This window comes from Ursus arctos, unplaced genomic scaffold (assembly GCF_023065955.2).
Source record: "Ursus arctos isolate Adak ecotype North America unplaced genomic scaffold, UrsArc2.0 scaffold_15, whole genome shotgun sequence".
NCBI classification, from domain to species: Eukaryota; Metazoa; Chordata; class Mammalia; order Carnivora; family Ursidae; genus Ursus; species Ursus arctos.
In genome coordinates, this window is record NW_026622819.1 from 29,500,534 (window position 1) to 29,524,539 (window position 24,006).

At 44.3% G+C, this 24,006-nt stretch overlaps 1 protein-coding gene across 3 annotated transcripts in view; it reads right to left on the reverse strand.

Moving 5' to 3' along the window:
• Positions 1–21,390, reverse strand: part of LIFR (LIF receptor subunit alpha) — a 74,495-nt gene extending 53,105 nt beyond the window's left edge. The window contains exon 1 of one of the 3 annotated variants that reach the window (XM_026506849.4): positions 21,092–21,390. Coding sequence is in view for 1 of the 3 variants with exons in the window: in XM_057312206.1 (XP_057168189.1) it covers positions 8,817–8,929 (113 nt within the window). In the remaining 2 variants the exon portion in view is untranslated. Of the gene's footprint in view, positions 1–8,816; positions 16,442–21,078 lie in introns of those variants that run through there. The other 2 variants (XM_026506848.4, XM_057312206.1) reach the window with 2 other exon arrangements.
• Positions 21,391–24,006: the final 2,616 nt, after the last annotated feature.

The window sequence follows — 24,006 nt, forward strand, 5'->3', positions numbered from 1 at the left end:
ATGTTCCTACTTCCGAAACAGAGGCATTCCCTACAGAATGTAAAAGAACTGCCCAGGAAATGAGAGCAGCTAACAAAGACACAGGTGTCCAAGAGGGAAGGCTTCCACATCTGACACTGAGGGCTTGCTCAGAGTAACGATGTTCCCATTCACTCTCGCTGAATGAGGCCCGCCAGCTGACAAGTCCTCCCAACGCACTGAGAACTCCTTGTCAGACTTAATAGTGCCTCGTTTTTATACTGGAACAGACAACCAAGGATCATAAAACATAAGTGAAGCCTAAAACAATAAAAAGAAATTCAGAATAAACAGGATTCCCTAGAAGGAAAATAAAAATTGCTCCCAGAGAGAAGAGGGATAATGCAGAAAAGAGGAAAAGCAAAAAACAGAAAACTACCTGTAAATAGTATTCTCAGAGTGAATATGGCATAGCCATAAAGACTAGAAGAGGATGGGGCACCTGGGGGGCTCAGTCAGTTAAGCATCTGCCTTCAGCTAGGGTCATGACCCCAGGGTCCTGGGATGCAGCCCCGAGTCAGGCTCCCTACTTAGCAGAGAGCCCATTTCTCCCTCTCCCTCTGCCATTCCACCTGCTTGTGCTCTCTTTCTCTCAAGTAAATAAATAAAATCTTGGGGGGAAAAAAACTAGAAGAGGATGCAATGAAAAAGGAATAATCAGAAATAAAAATAGCTCTTACAAGTTAAATGTACTGGCTGATAGTAACAATTTTTTAAAGACAGATAAAACATTGAGCAATTTTCCAGGAAAAAAAAAAAATCAAAGACAAAAACAGAACATGGGAGAAGAGATGTAAGAACGGGGACATGACAGAGGAAAAAAGATCCAACATCTAAATAACTGGAGGCCAGAAAGATAATTCAGAAAACTCTTTTCTTAGCAATAGCAGATGGCAAGATCTCTTCTTGGCTATTGCTGAGTACTGTCAAAAACTCAGGAGACAAATCTCAAGTAGCTTACATAATTATAACCAAAACAGACACAAGGCACAGGCACACATTTCAAAAGCGTTCAACTATTTTCTGGCCGAATGACTCCCTAGTCACTTCAGTGTCCCTGAGCTTACATAGAATGAAAATGTACTCATGCAATGTCTGAAATGCCAGTTGCTAAAGTTCTAGAATTCCAAGCATGTGCAGGAACAACTGAATAAAGAAGCCCCAAATGTGACCAAACCATAACTGAAACAATCACAAACCATATTCACCGACTGGCTGAACATTATTTTGAAAACAGTCCCTCACTACAAGTTCACACTTGTTCCAGGAAAGAGATGTGTGTGTCCCATGAAGTGGCAAGACGGGTACGGAGGCTGCCGAGCTCTGGACCAGGTCCTGTGGACACAGACTCTCACCCTGGCTCCACTGCTAATGAGCAGTGTGACTGAGGCAAATCACTTAAGCCCTCCCGGCCTCAGGCTCAGGAGCTGCGGACAGAGTCCAACTCTGCTCAGGGTCCACAGGAGAAACTTCCCAAAGTTAAGGTGTAATATTGCACTCCTGCTGGCAGGCCACAGGCAAGCAGACAGACCAGCACAAGGTCAGAGCCAACAGCAGGTGCCGATCAAGGACACCGCTGAGGAGGTCAGAGAGTGGCAGGCCGGGGTGCGGGGTGTGCTCGGGAACAGGAAGATCAATGACAGTGTCGCCAACACCTGCTTACCTGAACACAGGCAGGATGACAAAGAAAATTCTCTTCTGTCATTAACACTTACGTAGAAAATGGTGAGCGAGTCACTTAGGCCATATGATCTTATGCTTCTAATAGATCTAACTTCTCTATGAAGCAAAAATTTCAAATGGATTCACTTGAGGCCAGAACAGTAAACGAACAGAGCTTTCTAATGTACTTTAAGGGAAAAAGGACACGTGAAACTTGTCTCTCCACCATTCGAATAGAAACATTGCCAGAATTTACTTTTTTCCCCATTGATGCCTTATTTCTAGAGAACACATTTTTAGAGAGGTTCCAAAATTAGGATCACTGTCACTCGCAGCAGCAGCAGAGTGCAAATGCAAATACCTGGAAGGCAAAACAGGTGAGAACTCTCCACAGGCAGGTGCAAACCAGAGCTCACCAGCCTAGCCTAGAGGGGGCAGCAGTGGGCCTTGTTTTGCCAGATTTTCTCATTTTTCAAGCCAAGATAGAAACCTGGGAATTTATATGAAAAACTCAAATGCATAAATATACAGAATTAATTTGTAGCTTTTAAGTATTCTAAAGGCCAAACAAAATATATGTCTTCAGACTGTTTCCCACCTGCGGGCCACCAGTCTGTATCTTATGCAATATAATTATGGTAAAGGATTAAAATATGTCAACAAACCTTTTTAAGAAAACTGATCAAGCAGAATCAATTTATAAAACTGTTGGAACGGAAAGAAAAAATAAATCTGTTCTTTGCTTGTTTTGTTTCTTTATGTTGTATCCTAACCTCAATCTTAGGATGTCAGGAAGATGGGCCAAGCCCGCATGCAGAGCTCTCTGTCCCCTCTTGTGAAAATGGAACAGCCACAAATGCACCCTGCTTTGCTTTCTCCTCAGCTCTGAACGTCCAGCTCCAGTCACCATGAGGTTTCGGTCCTTTCCGTCCAGGATAATTAGTAAAGAGAGTTCAAAGAGGAGAGTAGAGGCAGAGGAGGACCAGAAACTGTGGTCCAGATATGTTTTGTTTAGTCTGTTTTTCCTTTTTGGTGGGGTGAGATGAGAGGGAGGTGGGGAGGGAGGGGGCAATATGGCGGAGAGTGAGTGCATTTTGCTGGTGGGACTCTCCAGTCTTGCAGCAAGGCCGGTGGGAAGGGGCCTGAGAAGCACCTGTTTGGTCAGGAAGGCAGAGGACCCAGAGCACCTTTTATCTCGAGAAACTTTTTGTCATCCCCATGAGATACTCCCTTGTCACTGACTCACAAAAGGAACTGCACACTGGAGGGAGAGAAGCCAGTTAACCACAAGGCAAGATAAACACGTCTGCGTCTGCGGATCACCAAACCTACAGGAGAGGAGATGCTGGAATGTTTACCCCTAGCCCGGGAGACTGAATGGAAAGTAAACAGTATCCATATTGCTGATTCATACTCTTCTTAGTGTCCCCTTCTTTACTCATTTCTATCAGGGGACAAAAACATTGTTGAAAAACTGTGACCAGCAGCTACTCTCCTAACTGCATTCCTCACCTCCATCTCCCCCACACACAAGATCTTTAGTTCCTGGAGCACTGCCTTTGAAGAAAGCTTTTCAGGAACATATACTTTGCAGTTAGGGAGATGCCACTGTATTGTAAAGTGAAGTGTGGGGATCTAAGCAGAGGGAGACATACCTATGAAAAACACAAACCTGGCCGGTTTGGGAAAGCAGACCGAGACGAGACTGTGTAGGGAGACAGTAAAGGTTTTTTCAGGAAGAGAGAAGCTTGAAGGAAGCGGTGTTTTCGGGGGATTATGAGACAACTGCAATAACAAAGACATACAAAGGATGATGGCTATATATACTCAGGTGCAAAAAAATCTAGTTCTCAAAGAGCCGACCAAGGACGCAGTACAGTGAATTTACAAAGAGTTATACCAAAGTACATCATGGAGAATAACTGTGTAAAAGAAAATCTTAAGAGCTTCCAGAGAGGGGAAGGTCAGCCATACAAGGGCTCTGAAACGAGAGCAGCATGGGACTCTGGACCAGGACTCTGGAACTTGCTGCCGTGAGCCCGACAAGCCCTCCACTGTTGTGCAGGGATGGTGCCAACGCTATCTTCAAAGCAGGCTGCGGGGGCAGAGGGGACACTGGGTGTTTGGTCCCCAAACACAGTGGGGGAGTGGGGTGGGGATATCAGACTTCCTGGCACTGAAGGCTAAAGAGAACATCTCCAAAATTTCACGTGAAAATTATTTTCACACTTGAATTCTATATTCAAACTACTACTTGAGAGGATAAAATACATTTTATAAAGATATGCCAGAACTCAAAAAATATACCTTCCGCCAAAAAAGTGAGGTAGAAAACAAGAAAATGAGAAAAAAATGATCCATGAAACTGTAGCCCGGTGCCCTTGCCTCCGATCCTTACCATTTCCAAGCTGTCACATCCCTTTATGACTCCCTACATTTGCACCTATTTTCCTTCTGCCTGGAACGCCTTTCCGTACTGCTTTCTGCCCCTTCCTCTATTCACCTGGGAAACCCTGGTAGGAGGGAGGAAGAGCCCACCTGGGCCTCTGAGATCCCTTCTGGGATCCCCCAGCAGGTCAGCTGCTCCTTCTTCTGTTTCCAGGACACGTTAATTACTTCCGTATTTCAGGGCTTTCACAAACTAGGATGGGGGGGGGGGGGCAGCCCTGAATCTGTCAATGAGGTTTTACCAGGACCCAGCCAAGCACATGTGTCTACGGGCTGCCAACGGCTGCTTTCACATTACAGTGCTAGGACCCAGCAGCCTCCACAGAGGCTTGCATGGCCAGCAGAGCCCAAAATACTCATGTACTACCCTGCCCCTTACAGAAAGCTGGCTGACCCCGGCTCCACAGCAGCACTTCCCAATTTTATAATTCCTCCAACAGACGGTAAGAGGATGATGCCTCCTCTCGGTTCACTGTAAGCCCCCCCACCCCCAGTCCAGCGCAGTGCCTGGCGCTGAGCAGACACACTCCAGAGCTGGCCGATGGCTAACCCAAGCTCTGCCCACACTGGAACACAAGTCAGACCTGGAGTTCCCACAAGGCACAGAAGCAAGTGAACTGGGACAGTACAGTGTACTTTAAATTTTAAAGTAAACGAAGCAACATCACTGTCCATCACTGTCAGAACCTTTAGCTCAAGGTAGTTCAGTTTCAACACCAGGCCATGCTACATTCCTCTCAATGACCTCGTACCTTGCAAAGACAGGGTCATCGGTTACTGTGATAAAACACAGGTACCATCCACTCAAAAATCAATGTCGAAATGGAAACGAGGGTGGCAGTGTTCGATCCGTTTCCAAGAAAAAAACACTATTTTTCTTTTAAATTGTTATGCATTATTTTTCCAAACTGCCAGTACCGTGTTAGGTCATAAATACTTAAGTTGTTTGGAATTAAGAACTTCATACGAAGAATTCTTAGGCATTTCTTTTGACCTGGGGGCACCATAAAAACAATGAAACACCAAGAGCACTGTCAACCAAAAATGTGGTTAGAGGCCAACTCAACTGCCTAGGGATTCCATTATCATACTCTAATCTGAATCTGCTAGCAGGAAAATAATCCTGAAATGTAACTTTTGCTGTGTTATTAGAATAGATCTTTGTGGATTCTGCAGGATAGCATTTCCCCAAAAGAACTGCAGTTACTTCTTGGTCTGTGACTTAGTTTTTCAGGATCCTGACATTCCTCCCCTTCAGTTTGGTCATCTTCCCTCTAGAGAGGACTTCCCTGTTAACTGAAGAGCCTGTTCACTAACAACTTCGGCATGTCAAAACAAATTTGAGTACATCACTCCGGTGCTTAAAATCCTTTGAAGACTCCCCATTGCTCCAACATCAAATTCCTGGCCAGCCTGGTAGACAAAACCCTTCAAACAGTCTTCTCCACTCCACCCTGCAGTGGGCTAACTACGTCCAGCTCCCCATACTCCCCACAGGCCTCACGGTCTCCCCTCAAACCACTGCCTCTGTGGAATGTGCCCCATGATGTTCTCCACACCTCCAGCTCCTCCTATGCTCCGGGGTCCACCGGAAGCTCCACCACGCTGACCAGCGTCTGTCCACTCGCCTCTCAGCGCGCTGAGATGTCACAGTGTGTGGCATGCCACAGCCTTCAGTAAATGCCCATAATGTCTATCACACAAACGAACCTGCTTTTGCCTTCGCTCACAAGGGTGAAACACCCTATTATTATACAAAAGAAACGACCTGAAGGACACTCCTTCTTATTCCAAAAACTGCCAAGGGATCTTTAACATGCTGGGGAAAAGCACAATAGCAGCTTACCTTCAAAAACTATCAGGAACAGTTCTATTCCCCCGTACATGCTGCCCCACACTCTCACCAAGAGTAAGATTTTTTTTTTTTTTTTTTCATTTTAATCTCTTCCAACTGTTAGGCCATAAATGGCATTTCTTTTTTTTTTTTTTTTTAAGATTTAATTTATTTATTTGACAGAGATAGAGACAGCCAGCGAGAGAGGGAACACAAGCAGGGGGAGTGGGAGAGGAAGAAGCAGGCTCATAGCGGAAGAGCCTGATGTGGGGCTCGATCCCATAATGCCGGGATCACGCCCTGAGCCGAAGGCAGACACTTAACCGCTGTGCCACCCAGGTGTCCCCATAAATGGCATTTCTTGATTATGGAGTCAAAAATACCTTTCATAGGTTTATTGGTAATCTGCAATGCTTTGCATATAAGATGCTTATTCTGCCTTTTGCCCATTTTTCTAATTAGACATTGATCTTTTCTTCACTGCTTGATAAGAAACAAATCCTAACACCATACCACAATATGCATGTGAACTGTTACATGCATTGCAAATATTTCGTTTGTTTTCTTACTTTTCAGTGAGGTTTCTGTTTGACTTTCATTAAGTCAGATTTCCCAATTTGTCCTTTATGGCTTCTGACCATAAACTCTTTCTCATGCCAAAGCTGTATAAATTCACCTATATAGTCTTCCAGTACATTTAAAGCTTTGTTTAACATGTGAAACTTTAATCCATATGAAATTAATTTTGGTGTACGACAGGAGTCGGGAAACCCAGGCTCCCCTAGCCCCCAAAGGTTACACTTATCCTAAGACCATTAATTAAATAATCTATCACCGACTAGAGATGCCCTGAAGACAGCATTCTTACCCCGCTTCCTTGTGGGACTCCCTTAGCCCACTGCTTTCACCCCATATTTCTTCAGTGAACTGCATTATCTGTTCTGTGGCTTTCATCATTCACAACTCATGACTTCCAAATCTGTATTTCCAGGACTGGCCTCTTCCATTTACAGATTACCATCTGCCTCCTAGGCAACTGCTTGCTTATCTACTGCACGCATCCAATTCAAATGAGGTCCATCAGCAACGACAAAATATTTTGATGCTACATGTCCACTGAGACATCTCACAGATCCCTCAAAATCCCCACAGGTATAGGATTACACTCACCTTCCCTTCCTGACCTGCTCTCTTATGCCCCGGTCCTTGCTCATGACACCAGTCTTCTCCTGGGTCACCAGAGCAAGAGTAACCCTTAACTCCTCCTCCTTCCCCAGCCCTTCCACCTACTGGTCAGTTTTACCTCCTAAACAGCACCTGTCTTGCTCTCTACCCCAACCCCTGTCTCCACATCCGCCGCTCTGGTGGGCTCTCAGCAGCATCAAGGCACAAGTACTTGAATCACAGCTTCATCTACCTCGTGGCCTCTGGCTTCCATCTGGCTTTGATTAGCTTCTCAATCTCTAATCCTCACCGTCCCTTCCAGCTCCAGGCCAAGGGTCAGGAGGTGCCTGACCAACTGCTCACACTATAGGTCCAAACTCAAATGCAAACTTCGGCCCCACAATCTGATCCTCCTCTTCAGCTCCCTGTCCTTGGGGTATCTTTGCCTCCTGGCTCTCTGGCAGACAATCACGCCCAGATCCTGGCATTCTCTCAATGTTCCCACTGCACTTTGCTCAATTTCCACTTCGGGCATTTCTTATACCGCACCAGATATTATGGACATGATTCTTTCCTTCCTCCCACCCTCTCTTCCCATTAATTATGAGCTCCTAAAGAGCAGAGATTTAACTTTATTTTTTTAATAATTTTTCATTATGTTAGTCACCATACAGTACACCCTCAGTTCTTGATGCAATGTTCCATGATTCATTATCTGCGCATAACACCCAGTGCACCATGCAATATGTGCCCTCCTCAATACCCATCACCGGCCCATCCCAGTCCCCCACCCCCCTCCCCTCCCAAGCCCTCAGTTTGAGATTTAACTTTAAAACTCTCTTGCATCTAAAAGGGCTTTATATGCACTACATATTCAAGATCTATTTAGTGAATTGAACAAATCCACCCAAATGGCATCTCTGGTGAAGACTGAAAATATTTTGATGACACCCAATTGTTTCTTTACTTTCTGAACAGAAAGCTGAATGTATGCTTTTGAATGCGCCTGTCTGCTACAGAAAAATTTATGAATAGAAAGATAAAATTGGGTCAAATTGTTGGAGGCTTTAAAAAAAATACATAGGAGTAAAACTATCCTAAAAGCTCTTTCTAAATTCTAAGAGGAAAAAATATATATACTATGTGATAGTTTTGTGTGGTTGAAATGCTGGTTTTAGCCAAGTCAACTGTGATAATACAGAATTTACAAATATTATTTTTCAGACATGCGTGGTCAATGCACTATTTACTATAGGCAGTCACTGTTTTAAGGTCTTTAAACAATATATCAGATTTAATCCCCATAACTACCCGATGAGCTCAGTATCATTATCCTCCCCTTCTTTATAACAAGGAAAATAAGGCACAGATAGGTTTTTGACACTTGCCTGAGGTCACACAGCTAGTCAGGGGCAGAATCTGGGTTTGAATCCAGGCCTGATTACCAACATCATCTCTAGACCATGACACATACATGAAAAACATAGAGTGGAAAATTCATTGAACCAGGGTCACAAGTCCTGGGCTCTAGTCCCTTGTCCACCACTGCCCAGGTGGCAGGTATGTGACCTTGGACAAATTTCCTAACACCTCTAAAATCACACAACGATGACCCAGGGCCTACCTTCCCTACTTTCCACATGCTAACAAATGCAGAGCTGTTTTATTCTTAGGACACCTTGCTCGTCACCTTGAACTAGCAGATCTGGAATGCCATGAGGGACGCTGCTCTCCTTCACACTGCCTGGCTGAATGCGTTCCTGGGGGAAAATTCCACCTGCTCTCCCAGCCACGGCCAGTCATCACATCATGCCCGAGGTCAAACAACCTATGTTCAGGGAACAAAAGAGCAAAAGGCTACCACCTTCCCGTTCTCCTCCCAACTCTGAAGCATACCCCTAATTGGTTAGCTCTTTAACTCGGCAGGTGCAAGCTCAAACCTACTCTGAGGCAGATGAAGTGAGTGAGGCTGGCCACAGGGACGGAATACGGAGCGCAGAGCTGCGCTGGGTAGCCTCCAGCTCCCGTCTTACTTCTCTACAACCACCATGGAGGAACACGGGTCCAGTGCAGTCACAGACCTTCAAGGTTTTCAAAAAGGGACAGGGATGCAGGTCTGGTTTGGTTTGGTTTTGTAACGTGAAATCTCCTTATTTTTAAATGCTGGCAACTAATTCTTTATGAAACACTATGTGGGCCAAAGAAAACACACTTGTAGGCCAAGTACAGTTCGTAGGGCACCAGTTAACAACCTGTTTTCAAAATGTATTGCCATTAAAAAATTCCTGACTTGCTGTTGAAATAATCTTAAAATATAAACCGTTTGAAGATTTATATTTCAGTGCACAGATATTGACCAAAATGTGCCTGAATGTTTTCTTAACATTCTTTGGGGTTGGAATCTCAAAGCTCTCCTCTCCAAAAGAATTCAAATGGTCCTTTTCTTTTCTTTATGGTATTATTTAATTCCAGATCTCAAAATCCTAAGCATTATTTTAGAATGCAAATGCTTCTCAAAAGAAAAAAAGGAAAAAAAAGAATTAAAACAAAATCTTTAGCTTTTGACCATAATCAACAGCATCTTTTAAGTATTTGGAAACACAGTACTTCACCTTACATTCACTTGAAACTTCTAAATACAGCAGAACAGAGAATGAAAAATACAACAGAAAGAACTGGTCTCTGGCCAAACTGTTTTGGAAAGCGATGCTCTGTGGAACGTTCTGTCAAGCAAGCAGATTCTACAGAGGAGACACGTGTGAGCTTGACATTGATCCTGGGTAAGACTACGGAACATATCAGGAAAGGGACCCTACGCCAGTGTACCTCAGCCCCACCTTACCCCCTCACCTGATGAAGCTGCTGACCCAGGAAAGCAAGCGTCAGAAAGAGACAGGAGGTATTCGGTTTGAACAAGGTCTTTTCTAAATGCCTGAAAGATATTTATGAGCAAGATGAAGAAATACAGGTTGTATACAAAGGAGTAAAGGGGGTTCTTTCACCACCACATGCTCATCCTTGAGGGGTGCTCATTATTGGATGTCAACCTAGACAAAGATTACTAACAGAAATGACCCAGGTCTGTTTTTCTTGACCTTTTCATTAATGAACTGGATGATGACACAAGACTCACCTTCATCAAATCCGTGGATTAAAAAAATGGGCAAAATAGCAAATATATTGCATGTAATAATGAGAATTCTAATAAATTAATCCAATAAACTAGTACAAAAGATAAATTTAGCACTGATAATTTCAGGGTCCAAAATAAAATGATGCTGATGCTGATGATGGCATCATGTGCAGAAAATGAACAAATACAGGTTGGAAGAGACACGATTTAGTGGCAACACGTGGGACAAACACCAAAGACTGATCAGTGAAATGGGCCAATAATGGAATATAACCTCCAAAACAGTAACAAGGACAGCTCCTGTGTCTCCTCATTTTATCACAGTGCCTAAAATCCTATCCTCCAGTGGCATTAGAATGGGAGGATTCACTTTGAGTCTGAAAAACTAACAGGTAGGTAATCCAATAATAATATTAATATAGTACTCCAATAGTAATATTAAGAATATTAAATATGAGCGATTGTTGTCTTTACTACTGCCCAAATTATTATAAGTTCTTGCTTCAGTATAAATCTCACTCCATATCCTTATCCCATCTCTCCACGGGTGTGCCTACTGCCGATTTATTTCTCAGCTTCACTGCGGTATAACTGACAAAACGGGATACATCTCAAATGCACAACCTGATGATTCGATATACACTGTGCAATGACTACCGCAATCAAGTTAATGTACGTGTCTATCACCTCGCAGTTACCTTTTTGTGTGTGGACGGGGTAAACATGCTTCAGATCTATTCCCGTAGCAATTTCCAAGCATACGATACAAACTTAACGACAATCACATGCTGTCCAAGAGACCCCCAGAACTCCCTCATCTCGTCACTGAAAGTTTGTACCCTGTGACCGTCTTCCGGACGTCCCCGGCTCCCTAATTTTACAATACCACCCACACTTAGGGACCCCTTGAACATTTAGCAACTTAAGGGTAGGTCCCAGCAGACCTGTGCTGGGGAGCTCTGAACACACGGAATGCTTTGGTGCCGAGTTTACTCAGAAGCTTTCAGAAAGGGCATGGCAGACGGGGCATGAGAGGAGCTTGTGGTCTTCGCCACTCCATGTGTCACCACCTTGACATTATGAGGAGAACACAGCCAAACTTGAGGAGCCGGGCCTGCTGCGGGCCTCTCCTGCAGGGCTCCGCGCTGGTCCCTGCATTCCCAAGCCCTCCACAGCACAGCCGGGAGTCAACTTTCTGAAATGCTGCTCTCACGTGCCTGAACGCGTCCATCACTCGCCCTGGCCTACTGGAAAAGGGGCCAACGTTAGCTTGACACATGGGGCTCTCCACTGTTGCATGCCACCTAAGCTCCCACTTCCACCTCTGCCCACGTCGCCCTTGTGCTTGGGTCCCACCAAACGTGCCAGGCTGGGCCGTACTCTTGTCACTGCACATGCTGCGCCCTCTGCCCAGAATGTCTGTCCCCCTTGCCCTTGTCCACTTAACAAACACCAACCCATCCTTCCACACTAAGCTCACACTGCCCCACATCCAGCCTCCCCGTGTCTTTCCTTACCGGTCTCCAGGACGGAGACAAATTTCAGTTGCCATTTACCATCTAGATGATCACCGTTGTCCACCTCGTAGTAAAAAAGGTATTTCTGATTGTCTCTACCAAAAGCACAGACAGCAGGCAGATCAGACCCACTCAGCAAGGTGCATGACCCCCACTGCACCTGCAAGCATTTGAGCTTTTGATCCCAGCAATACATCCCTTGGAATGTGTGAGTATAGCAATCACGGCTTTGACTGTTCGCCAGTGAGCTGAAAAGCTCCCGAACAGAGACATCTGTACTTTTATTGACGCTGGCGTTGGAGAAAGGGCAAGTGGGCTAAGTTCAATGTCTAGCCAACAGGCTCATGTCTGCATGTCAACACAGCTTGGCTGCTCTCCACTCGCAAAGGCGTACTCATCCCTCTCACTGAGAGAGATAAAAGGTTTTTCTTTCTGAAAAGCGACCTCCCCTCAACCAAATGAAAGAAAGCTAACTGCTGGTTCTAGTGGGGTCGGAATGGAGGGGGGAAGGGGGACCATGGAAAGCAAGAGTGTAGACAGAAAAAACGTGAGCTACATGACGAATAACATGTTGGCTCTGCTGATGCCTCCGACCTGTGACATGACTTAACCTTCCTCGCATTCGACATAGGCGCAGGATAAAAAGATTCGTGAAACCATCTTCTTTTGTTAGGCCGGATGAGGGAAATGAAATGCAAGGTCACTGCTTGTCATGAAAGTTCTGAGGCTTCCCTCATGAATGCTGCATCTACTCTACGTCAGAATTTGTCAACCGTTGCCAACTGAAAAACCGCTCTTACATTAGGAAATTACAAAATTAATGTCGTTTCGTATATTTTCAGCTGCATGCTTTATTGCCTTCATCCTCAGGAAGATTACCTGCTAGACTTTCTCAAATGGGATCTCCATGAATTCCATTCGTCCTAAATTTATTAGTAGGAACCCATCTCAATAATTTTATAAAAGATAACCTCAAAAAGGCATGACCTTCACAGAAGATATACTGCAGCAATTTTGAGATTACCAGCCTCGGATATTCTCACACAGGTACAATGTAAAATCATCAGTAAAGGAAATAACCTCGTTGCTCCTCATGTCCTTTACGGAATAAGCAGGAGGTAATGTTTGTGTTCACTGAAAAGTAACCTCACGACAAAGTTTCTTCCAGAATTGCAGGAGAGAAAATAAGGCCTGCCTGACCGTCAGCTGTGGCAACGCCATTTACCAAGTGTGCGCACCTCCTGGCCCGGCCCTGCACGCCACTTCCCCCGTCGTGCAAGTGAGGGGGCACGCCTGTCCAGGGCACTGCTGTGGATCTGATGCCAGCCCACCACCTGGGGGGGAAAAAGGCCCCTACCAGTTACTGAAGGAATGAATCACATTTCATTTGAACTCCACAAAAGGAAAAAAGATCGGATCTTGACCTTTAAGAACCTATCATACAGGACTACTAAAAACAAAAACAGAAGAAAAAAAAAAAGCCTTCAATTCAAAATAAAATTTCTTGGCAATGGAAAGCATTTCAGTTTTAAAGTAAATAAAAATTCAGCAAGATATCTCCCAGTGACCAAAAGCAATGAAATATTTTGTCAGAATGTCCTGAAATGCTTTTCACAACAGTGTGATAAAACTTGTACAACAAGTTATTCTGCTTAGAAATTCTGTATTAATAGGAACATAGTATTGGCCTTAATCATATCCGATTGGTGAGGTCAAGGTAACATTTATCAAACACTACCTGCAGGCACCTTGAGCTGGATATTATTATTCCCATTTTACACACAAGGAAAGACACACAGAACTTGCCCAAGTTCACACAACCAGTAAATGGGAAATAGCATCTAATTCCATTCTCTTAACTATATAACATGCTTTATATAATGGAAATCAGGAAAATGATAATAAAAAGATAATGGTCACCTGTAATTTCAACACACAAAAATAATCTCACCTAACATTTGGTATAAATTTTTCCCAGCATTTTACAAATTGTAAACACAGACAGACAGACACACAAGCTCACTCTCTCACATTCAGCCACCAAAACAAATAGCCAAAAACCTCATATCAATTTACAAATGCCATTTTGCAAATCTGCTTTTTCAGTTTGCAAATTTTGATTTCCTTTCATATCAATAAATTACTCCCCTACCTCACTGTTAATAAAGGGCTCTCTAATACATGTACCTACCACAATTTATGTAGCCAATCTCCCTATTATTGAGCACTTAAATTGTTTCTAGTTTACAACTATCATAAAGGAAACTACAAAAACCATTTTTGCAAATTAGAGGTTGTTTTTTGTGTATACTTTGTGGGGAAGTCACCAGAATCTGGAGATGTGTTCTTCCCAAACTTCAGAGAGCACCCCCTTTCCAATTTTGAGACACTCCACGAAGCAGACTTCCCACAGAGTTAAGAATCAGCGTGGTGGAGAAAGCTACGTACGGGAATGTGGTACCTACAGGCACTGTGTAGGTAAGAACCCACTGCTATAGACTCCTCTCTGTACACATGCTTATTTCTTTTTCCTTAGTTTAAATTCCTAGTGATGGAAATGCCTGAGTAAGGGACATGGCACATTTTTGAGGCTTTCCATGAGTAATACAAAATTGCCCTCCTGGAAAGTTGTAACAACTGAAACACCCACCAGCAGCGTTTGAAAGTGACAATTCCCCAAACCCTCCAGTTGGCTAGACTTGTTTTTAAACAATCAAATCCCTATATAGCCTTAATTTTTAAAAATAGTGAAACTATTAGTAAAACATATCTAGAAAAACAGCAAACAATTCAGACAACAAATGCTATATTTTAAAATACGCTTTCAAATAGAAAATATAAAACATTAATGACATCAAATCCCAGCAGGCTGAGGTTACAGAACGACAATTTGAAAATTTAGTGAAAGCAGGCTCAGAAAAGTGCCAAGCTAGTAAGTAAAACCTCACATCTTCATTTGCCCACCTGGCTAATGTTAGGCTTAATATTTGAGGCTTTAATAGCAATATGCCATACTTTTTTTTTAACAAGAAACTCATGAAATTATACATTCTTTCAAATTTTATAAATACTGTACTATCTTATTGCCAATATGACGATCTGAAGTTGTTAAAATCCTATAGATACTCATTTATCAACAAATATCTGAATATCTACTATGGGCTGGGCAATGTTCTCTGTTGAGGACACAGTGGTGAACTCCACAAAGTCCCTGCCTTCAATGAGCTGCTGTTCTAGGTGTCGGGGGAAGGTCAGGACCTTACAGGAAAGAATCAGCAAATCATGGTTACAATGCCAGTCTGGAACCACTGGATTCTTGGGCAAATTATAACCTCTCTGGGTCTTGGTTTCTTCATTAGTAAACTCAAGAAGTTGACCAGATGACCTGAGACCTCTTCCGGCTCTCAAATTCTAGACTTTCTTTTGCTTTGTTTGAATGTTTAAGTTCTTATTACTGATAAGAGCTTTGCATTTTAAGCTCTATATAGTTCCACAAATTCTGAACATGGATCTCCAAAAAGATAACTTTACATCTACAGTAAAACTCTGGCAGGTCCAGGTATCTTCAAAGAATCAACACAGGACAGGTTCCAATTAGATGAAGATGTACGCTCCCAACTTCCAGTTTCTTTGAAGAGGTTTCTAAAATGCCCAAGCCTCCTCCCCTTCTGTACTGTACTATAAATACTGAGGATTAGATGTGAAACAGGACCTCACTAGTATGGCAGCTTGTGGTCAGGAATGGCTAGCACCCCAGCTTTCAGGTGGCACCCCGGCACCCTCAGGGGCTGTGGCACTGGAGTCCCGGTGGATGCTCACTAGGCTGCAGCTTACGCCCACCTCAACAGACACACACGATTCTGTCTGCACAATATCTACAGCTCACGGCCCCATTAGCATTTCTAATATTAGAAATGGGAAGAACTACTTCTGCCACCACTTGTTATTTTCCACCAGATGTTCCTGCCACCACCATTTCAAGCCTCAGATCCAGAGTCTCCTTGCAGGCTGCTTCTGATAGCAGTCAGAGGAAGGCACAGCAAGGCGCCTCAGCATCCCAAGCCCCCCTCTAGGGAAGCCCCCCCTACACACACACTTTCAGGAAGGGATATCGCCTCCTTGTGGTCTGCCAGAATACTGCCACTCAATAATCTAGATAAAGTCTTTTTTATTTTTTTAATAATAATTTTTTATTATGTTATATTAGTCACCATACAGTACATCCTTAGTTTTTGATGTAATGTTCCATGATTCATTATTTGCGTATAACACCCAGTGCTCCATGCAATATGTGCCCTCCTTAATACCCATCACCGGAGATAGATTCTTAATGACAGGCACATATGGATGAGTCCAAGTCTTCTTTGGGACCTGGCCTACAACGGGTAAAAGCCAAGATTTTTCTCACCTCTGTGCAAAATTCCATGAAAAATTCACCCACCAGAAGTTTGTTCTCAACTTCCAACATAAAACCATAGAACGGCATCTGCTAAATACCACCTTTGCTCACGTGAGCAACATGAGCAGCAATGACTGGCGAGAAAGTCTGTGCTATAATTTTAGACAATGTAAGACACATTTGGAACTCCTGCATCTCTATAGTTCACAAAGGAAATAGAAAGGAAGTAGTAAAAGTACTTTAACTCAAACGTCTAAGCCGCTAAATCACCAAAACCAGTTACAAGTAACATAGATGCTTACGTGCTTCTGCTAAATGAAGAGCTTTTCCTGCAGGGACAGTGACAAAGGACAAAGCCGACCTTACTTAAGCCTTAGGGGAGTCACAGAATCCGCCCTTGACACAGGGTTTGAGCAGAGCTTATATGAGAAAAAGTTGCAAGATAAACCCAGACACAACTTCATGGTTCTGGTATCAACCAATTAGATTCTGCAAGATGACAAAACTCCTAATGGCAAACAGAAGCCAGAAAGTCACAGTCGAGAGAAAGATAACAGATTCTTATTAGACATCTGTAACAATTACTTGGCACAAAATTCATTTCCCACGCTTTCAATTAACATAAAGGAACATGTATTTAGAATGACAAACAGATTAGAAGTTGGGAAGAGGAAATACCACAGTTCCTGATATTCCCTAAAATAGAACATGCACACATTCTTCCTGTGAGAATAAAAGTACCTGCATGAAGTACATATATTTTACTTGCTCATTAGTCTGTCATCTGCCCAAAGGAATGAATGCACTCATTCTACAAAAAAAAAAAAAAAAAAAGGCATCTCTGAAAATTTTACACTTAAGCAATTAGCAAATCTACTGAAACCAAAGATGAAACTTCTGATGAAATTACTCAGAAATCACTATAATGTCCTGGAAAATTAGGTAGATTGCTAAGGCTTCATACTTTGACTTCATGGAAAAGCAATCCAATGCAACCAACGTAAAGCAATACTTCGGGAGGATGTGCGTAACAGATTTGGTGACGTCAAGGGCCAGAGCCAAGACGGAAAGCTCAAATAAGATTCCTCAATCTAGGTAGTTGGACCAAAATCAGGCAAGATTATTTTTTTAAACTCTCAGGTTATTCATTAAGTCAACAGCTATTCCCAGCCCATCCTGGCTGAGGCTGTTCCTGGGTGCTGAGGAAGGATGGGGAACACTCAGACCCTGCCCGCCCTCCTGGAGCTTCCAGCAGGTGGAGGACCGCCACCATCCAAGGCCTCTAGTCCACGTGTGCAAACACTCCTTCACACACACAAATACCCAGGGCACCAACTGCAGTGCCTGCTCGCTCCTGCCTGCCACTCTCCCCATCTCCTTCCCATCATAAACCCCAGCCACAGAGACAGCCCTCTGCTTTTCCAGCAAGAGAGGCTCAGACGTCCTGCAGGGCCCTTGCACTCACTCTTCCTCTGCCTGAACCACTCTTCCTCCAGACCTCTAAACACACAGACTTCTTCCCTCATTCAACTCTCTGCTCAAATCTCTCCAAGAGAGACTGTTCCAGGGCTACTCAAACTGAAACAATGGCCCCCATCCTGCCCCTCTTTATTACAGCAACTCTTACCACTTTCCCAGTACACAGCACTATTTGCTATTACCTCCTTTACTGCTTCTTTTCTTTTTGTTCATCTCCCCCAGTAAGATGTGAACTCATTATAGCGGGGTCTGTCCACCCTGTGCGCTGCTACATTTGCGGTCCCTATAAAGGTGCCTGCAATATAACAGATGCTCTATATATACTTATTTAAGAAGAGCAAATACAGGCAGTATTAGCAGTTTTGTACTACAATGGCAGGTGCCACATAATGAAGGGAAAACACCTTAAATGCTAAAAGAGTTGATCAGCTGAAAAAACTATAGCTTACAGGAGTCTTAAAACACTCTAAAAAAATAAATGTAATGAACATATAAAGGTCAACACTGGCTAATACTCAACTTTTATAATGTATTAGACACAATTTCTAGGATTAGCAGTACTTCTACAAATTATTTTATTAATTCAACAAATATTCACAGCCCATCCTGCCTGAGGCTGTTCCTGGGGGTGAGAAAGCATGGGGAGCAACCAGACCCTGCCCCCCCTCCTGGAGGTAGGGTGTTAAAAGCACTCTGAAACATCCATTTTTAATTTAAATGAGCCAAATATTTTCTGAAAGCATACCCCCCCTTAAGACTCATACCCTTTTCCCAAACTGTACAATTTGTAACCATGTTATAACAACATTAAAATAGGAGATATTGGTGATAATCAACAGAAGGCAGGCATTTTAGTGCCTAATGGTAAACAAGTCCTATGGAACAAAAACACCCTTCATCTTCAATTTAATCAAAGGCACAAGCCTTTTCTCCATGTTCAGATATACTTAATCTCTTGTGAACTTTTCTTACAGGTTATTCTTAAAAGTTTACATCTGTTCTTTCTTTTCTTGAAACAAAGAGGTAGGGTGTTAATCAAGGTGTATGACTTCAGTTCCTGGCCATCATGGCTCAGGCTTCACCACATGGGACACCAAAGATCCTTATGGATCACTATGAAATTATACAAAAGCAAAAGGTGTATATTGGAGAGAAGGGCCATTTGTTTCCTGGAATGTGAGTCAAAGAAGTAAGTTACTATTGCCTTTGGGCCTTGGGGAATAATTGGAATCCACTTACAAACCTTAACAAACTAATGTTTCACAAAAATTTTATAACAAAATATTAGAAACAACCTACACATATCTCAATAAAAAAGGAGGCTAAGTAAATAATGGTTCACCGGTATTGGATTACTCTCATCAGCTCTTACAGAATGAGACAGCTCTCTTAAGTACTGATAGAGGGACTGCCAAGACTTAGTACTCTAAGGGAAGGGCGGGGAGCTGGTGCAGAACAGCATATACAGTGTGTCCTCATTTGTGGAAAGACAAATAAGAAAAACACATACAAAATGTTTATACTAGCATCAGCTATATCTGGAAAGATATATACAAGGAACTAGTAACCCTGGTTCTTGGGGAGAACAGGGTGCTGTGTTTCAGAGAGGGGAGAGAGATACACTTTCTGCTCCAGACCTTTTTTATATGTATTCAGTTCCTTACAGGGTGCATAGATCGCCTGTCCCACAAATTAATACAACAAATTTTAATATCAGAATAATTCATACTATTGCCAACATATTATTCAAGGATGATCATCAAAAGTACAGGCTTTCAGGGCACCTGGGTGGCTCAGCTGGTTAAGCGTTTGCCTTTAACTAGGGTCCTGATTCAGAGGGGAGCCTGCTTCTCCCTCTGCCTCTGCCTGCAGCTCTGCCTGCTTGTGCTATCAATAAATAAAAATCTTAAAAAAAAAAAAAAGGACAAGCTTTCAAAAATTACAAAAGTTGTTCCATTCGACAGCAGAGTTCCTGATCCTTAATTCCCAGAAGAGAATCCAAGTCTTCACTAATTAGAGAAGCTTGCTTGTGATCTCACCTATTACAAAGCAAATAAGCCTCAATTCAATTCTTGGAAGGGAAATAGCTGCTAAGTTCACCTTGAAAGCATACCTCGTATTTAAATTGAGCTTGTTACTACCTAATGAAGCCTCCAAATTAACAGTTTCTTTCCACCTGGCGATAAAACAAAGTCAATGTAAAAAACAAGAAGAGAGTCTGGAGTTTCTGAAAATACACTGTACTTAGGTTTCCCCTCTTCTGCCAGGCTTAGACAAGGAACCCTCTGATATTAGTGAAATAGGATTTCAAATCTGTGGCAAAATAATAATTTTAAGGGGAGGGGCAAGCATCATTTGCACTATACAAACGCTTTAATTTTTCATTTGTAAGGGATGGGAATTTGCTTTAAATTTAACTTAGGATTCATTGGTGGACCCATGACTAAATGATACTACTAAGTCACATCAATTTTACTCCAAGCAAAACTTTTAATGAAAGACAAATCTGAAACTGAAAACGAACATGTCAGAAGACAAACCTTAAACTGAAACCCTTCTGTTAAAAAATGTTAAAAGAACACATAAAAAGAAATGCAAAAAATTCATTTCCATACAAATGCTACTCAATAATTGTACACGTTATATCAGCATTCGATTGCATTAAACACACCCACACAAAAAGGCACACAAAGATACTCAAGTGAGAATAAAGGCTGGCGCTCTCTCTCTCTCTCTCTATATATATATATATATAAATTTTTTTTTTTTGGTAGTGGAAGGTGGAGACCAGAATCACATTATTCAAGCACGGAAGTAAATGCACAACCACTTGATATGCAGTTTTCTGTCGGGGTCAGAATTCAAGATTCCAGCTCCATCCTTTTAGACAACATATCAGAAGTGGCATCTTTCATGAAACCCAACTTTAATCACTAACACTTCAACTTTGGGTTTTCCGAGTTTAGCGCCTTCGGATATAAGCACATAAAAATACAGGTAAATCAAATACACTATAAATAAGGGAAGAGGGAGGAAGAAGTGATTTCATGAAGAGGTGAAGTACGGGGTCACGAAATCAATCCGTTGATTACATCTCAAAGGAAAATAAAAATCAAAGCTCCTTCCCATCCCCCAGGTAGCCTCCGGTCTCAGAACTTAACTGCCCTCCTTGGGGCAGAAGTTCGCGACCCGGGAGTCGGCGCCCTCCGGGACGCGAGGTGGCCCAAGGGCGCGCGGAGAGCGGCGCGACCCGGAGCGCTCCCCCTCCCCCGTCACTCCTCGCGGACGCCCCCAGACCAGAGCCGGCCGGAGCGCTGCCCCCCACTCCGCCCGAGCCGCCAGGCGCTCGCGGCGACGCGCCCACGGGACCGGGCTCCGGGCTCCGTGGCTCCCGCTCCCCACGCCCCGCGCCGCGCCCACCCACCTCCGGCACTCACGGGCCGCTCCCGCGCCGCTATCTCGCCATCCCCCGCCGTCCGCTCCGCCGCGTCGGCCGCCGCCCGGGGGCTGCCCGGAGTCCGCAGTCGCCCGGGGACTGGAGGCGAGGAGGAGGGGGGCCGGGCACAACCCGCCGCCGCCGCCGCCTCGCCTCCCCTCTCCCAGCGCCGGGCTGCTCCAGGCGGCCACGGGCTTGGGGCGGCCCGCTGCCCTCCACGAGCCCCGGGAGTCGCCGCCGCCGCCAGAGCCTCCTGGAGGCAACGCTAACGGCCACGGCCACGGCCGAGACGCTTCAGCCGGGACTGCGGCGCGCGGGGGCGGTGCCTGCACGCCGCTTGGCTGGGGGGAACTGCTGTCCCGGCCCCGCCCCCAGACCCGCCCCGCCGCCCGCGCCCCGCGCGCCCCCGCCGGAAGCCGCCCGCGCGCCCCCGCCGGACCGCCCCCCCGCCCGGCCGCGCGCGTCCGGCGCTCGCCTGAGGGGCCGCCCCTGGGAGTCGGAGGAGCGCGGCGGCGCGCGGGGCTGGAGCGCCGAGGGTGGTGCTTCCGCGGAGAGTTCTGTCCGGAGGCCAATCTCGGAAGGTCATGGAGGAGCCGGGGAGATCGAAGCGGCCCGGCCACTGCAAATCCTCACGGAAGGCCGGCCGAGCGCGCGGCGGCCCTGCGGGGAAGGAGAGTGGCCCCCCAAATGCTGTCAGTCCTCATTGCCAACATTGCATAGAGGATTGGAAAGTGTGGAGCCGTGCTTTAGCCTTCCCTGTAAAACCACATGAAAACCAGCTTCTGCGCCTCCGCAACGGTGGCTGTAGGGGGGAGGGGCGATGGCTTAGATTTTATGAGTTACCTAAAATGCGCCCAGGGCTGGGGCCCTGCCGCTCAGGCCACCTTCCTTCTCGGTGGTGCGGGGCTCCCTCAGTCCGAGAGGGCCCGCGGGGGCATTCTGATAATATCCTGGAGCCATCTAGTCTTGCCTCCAAGGCGTGGTGGGCTTATTTGTGCAGAGAAGAAACGGATCCCTTAATGGGGTGAGATTTTTTCCTCCGTGCATTGTTCCCATTTCCGCAGTTTCACTTGGCCTCGATTTTCTTCCAGAGTAATGCACCAAATGAAATTAGTTGGAGAGCGCTTGATGGCGCAGAATCATGGTTTGAAGATGTTTACACTCCATGCCGGACGCGTTTGATGGTGTTCTCGTCGGCACAATTAATTTTGCAAAGTTCAGAAATGTGCCAGATAGAGCCCCTGGCACGCAGAGTCACAGGGCTCTGCAGACACACCTTCAATAGGAAGCCAGCTTGTTTGTTTCATTTGTGATTTATTTGATACACCAGCACCAAGGCCAGTGTGTTTTCTAAAGACCTTTGGGTGACATTGTCAAGCAGTTTCTAAATTGGCAAAATGAAGCCTATTTTCTGAAATAACATTTCCCTGTTGATAATGTAACTAAAAGGGGCAACAAAACATCTGCAAGAATGTTAATGGAAAAAGTAAGCTTCGGAGACAAAAATATGTGTTTCACAGTAAGATATGGTCCCTACTAGTGTCCTAATGGCCAACTCCATCCATGTGCATGTTTTATTCCACTTTTTTTCCATGTGCATATTTTGAACACCAAAATTAAATGTGTCCTATTGTCCCTAAGATCTTGTCCCTAAGATCTATTGTCCCTAAGATAAGCGTACCTGAAGTTCTGTTTAAGATGTACAACATTGCTTTTTGTTCATCCCCATTCTTGAGTCCATGATGGTTTGGGAAATTTATCATTATTCATATTGGAGAATCCTACAACTGTCTTTTCCCAGAGGCACAGTGCCTAGGGCCCATAATAGTTTTAGGGGCCCACAAAAATCGTCCAGTTTCAAATCAGAAGGGAAAAAATTAACATTAAAGTTTAAGAAAGTTTTTAAAATATATATTAAAGTATTTGTCTTTATACTAGTACAGTGTTAAAATATGTTTTTTAATTTTTTTAAATGGAGGAAGGTATTCAAGAGAGGCAAAAGTGTCTAGGGCCCCAAAAATCATGTGGTCCTGTTGCCTGGGATCGAAAAGTTCCTTTTTATGAAACAGATTTGCAGTTTTGAGCACATAAAATGCTAACCTCTGTGACTTCGTTTTCCAGATAGGAAGAAAAAAAGAAAGATAAAAGGAGAGAATTTGGGGGAATAATGCCTAACCTAGTATCCGCTGGGTACATACCACGTACCCGGAACTATTACTCATTTAATCCTCCCAACTCACCTGTAAAATAGGTATTATTATCATACCTAGGCATCGATGCAGCTTTTTGTGAGGCCTGAAATTTATGCAATCGGGTAGTCCTCTTAAAGAAAGAGAAAAAACAAATGCCACATACTCACGCTCCTCCAGCAACACCCAGCACGAAGGAAAATGACAGAGGGAAAAGCCACGTGGAAAAGGACCTCAATCTCAGCTGACCATGGTTAAAATATCTTACTTTTGCCAACTGTATAAAAATGTACAACCACGTGAATGTATTGCTAGGGTTCCTGCCAGGGCCTTGAATGGGGGCCTGGAAAAGATGCCTTGAAGCTTAGCTTTAATTAGCTTCACAGAAAACTGCCTCTGATGTATACCCAGTTCATAGGTCAGGAGACTCGGGAACTTGCAGCTCCTAAGGGCCGCCATAGTGTCCCCCCACCCCAAACCCAGGTCTGGTTTGAAGAGTGGGGGTGTGCACACTTCTCACAAGAAATAATGGATTTTATATTTCCATAACAAGGCAATGGCTTTAAAAATACGTTAGCAATATTCTGATTATGACCAGGCCATCATTCAGTTTGCAGCACTCGATATGATCCTGTTATCTGTGCTGACAGGAGTAAATTTTTCTTACCTACCGTGTAAAAAGGTGCGTTAACCACTGTGGATTCTTAAAGGAATCTCAGCTTAATTC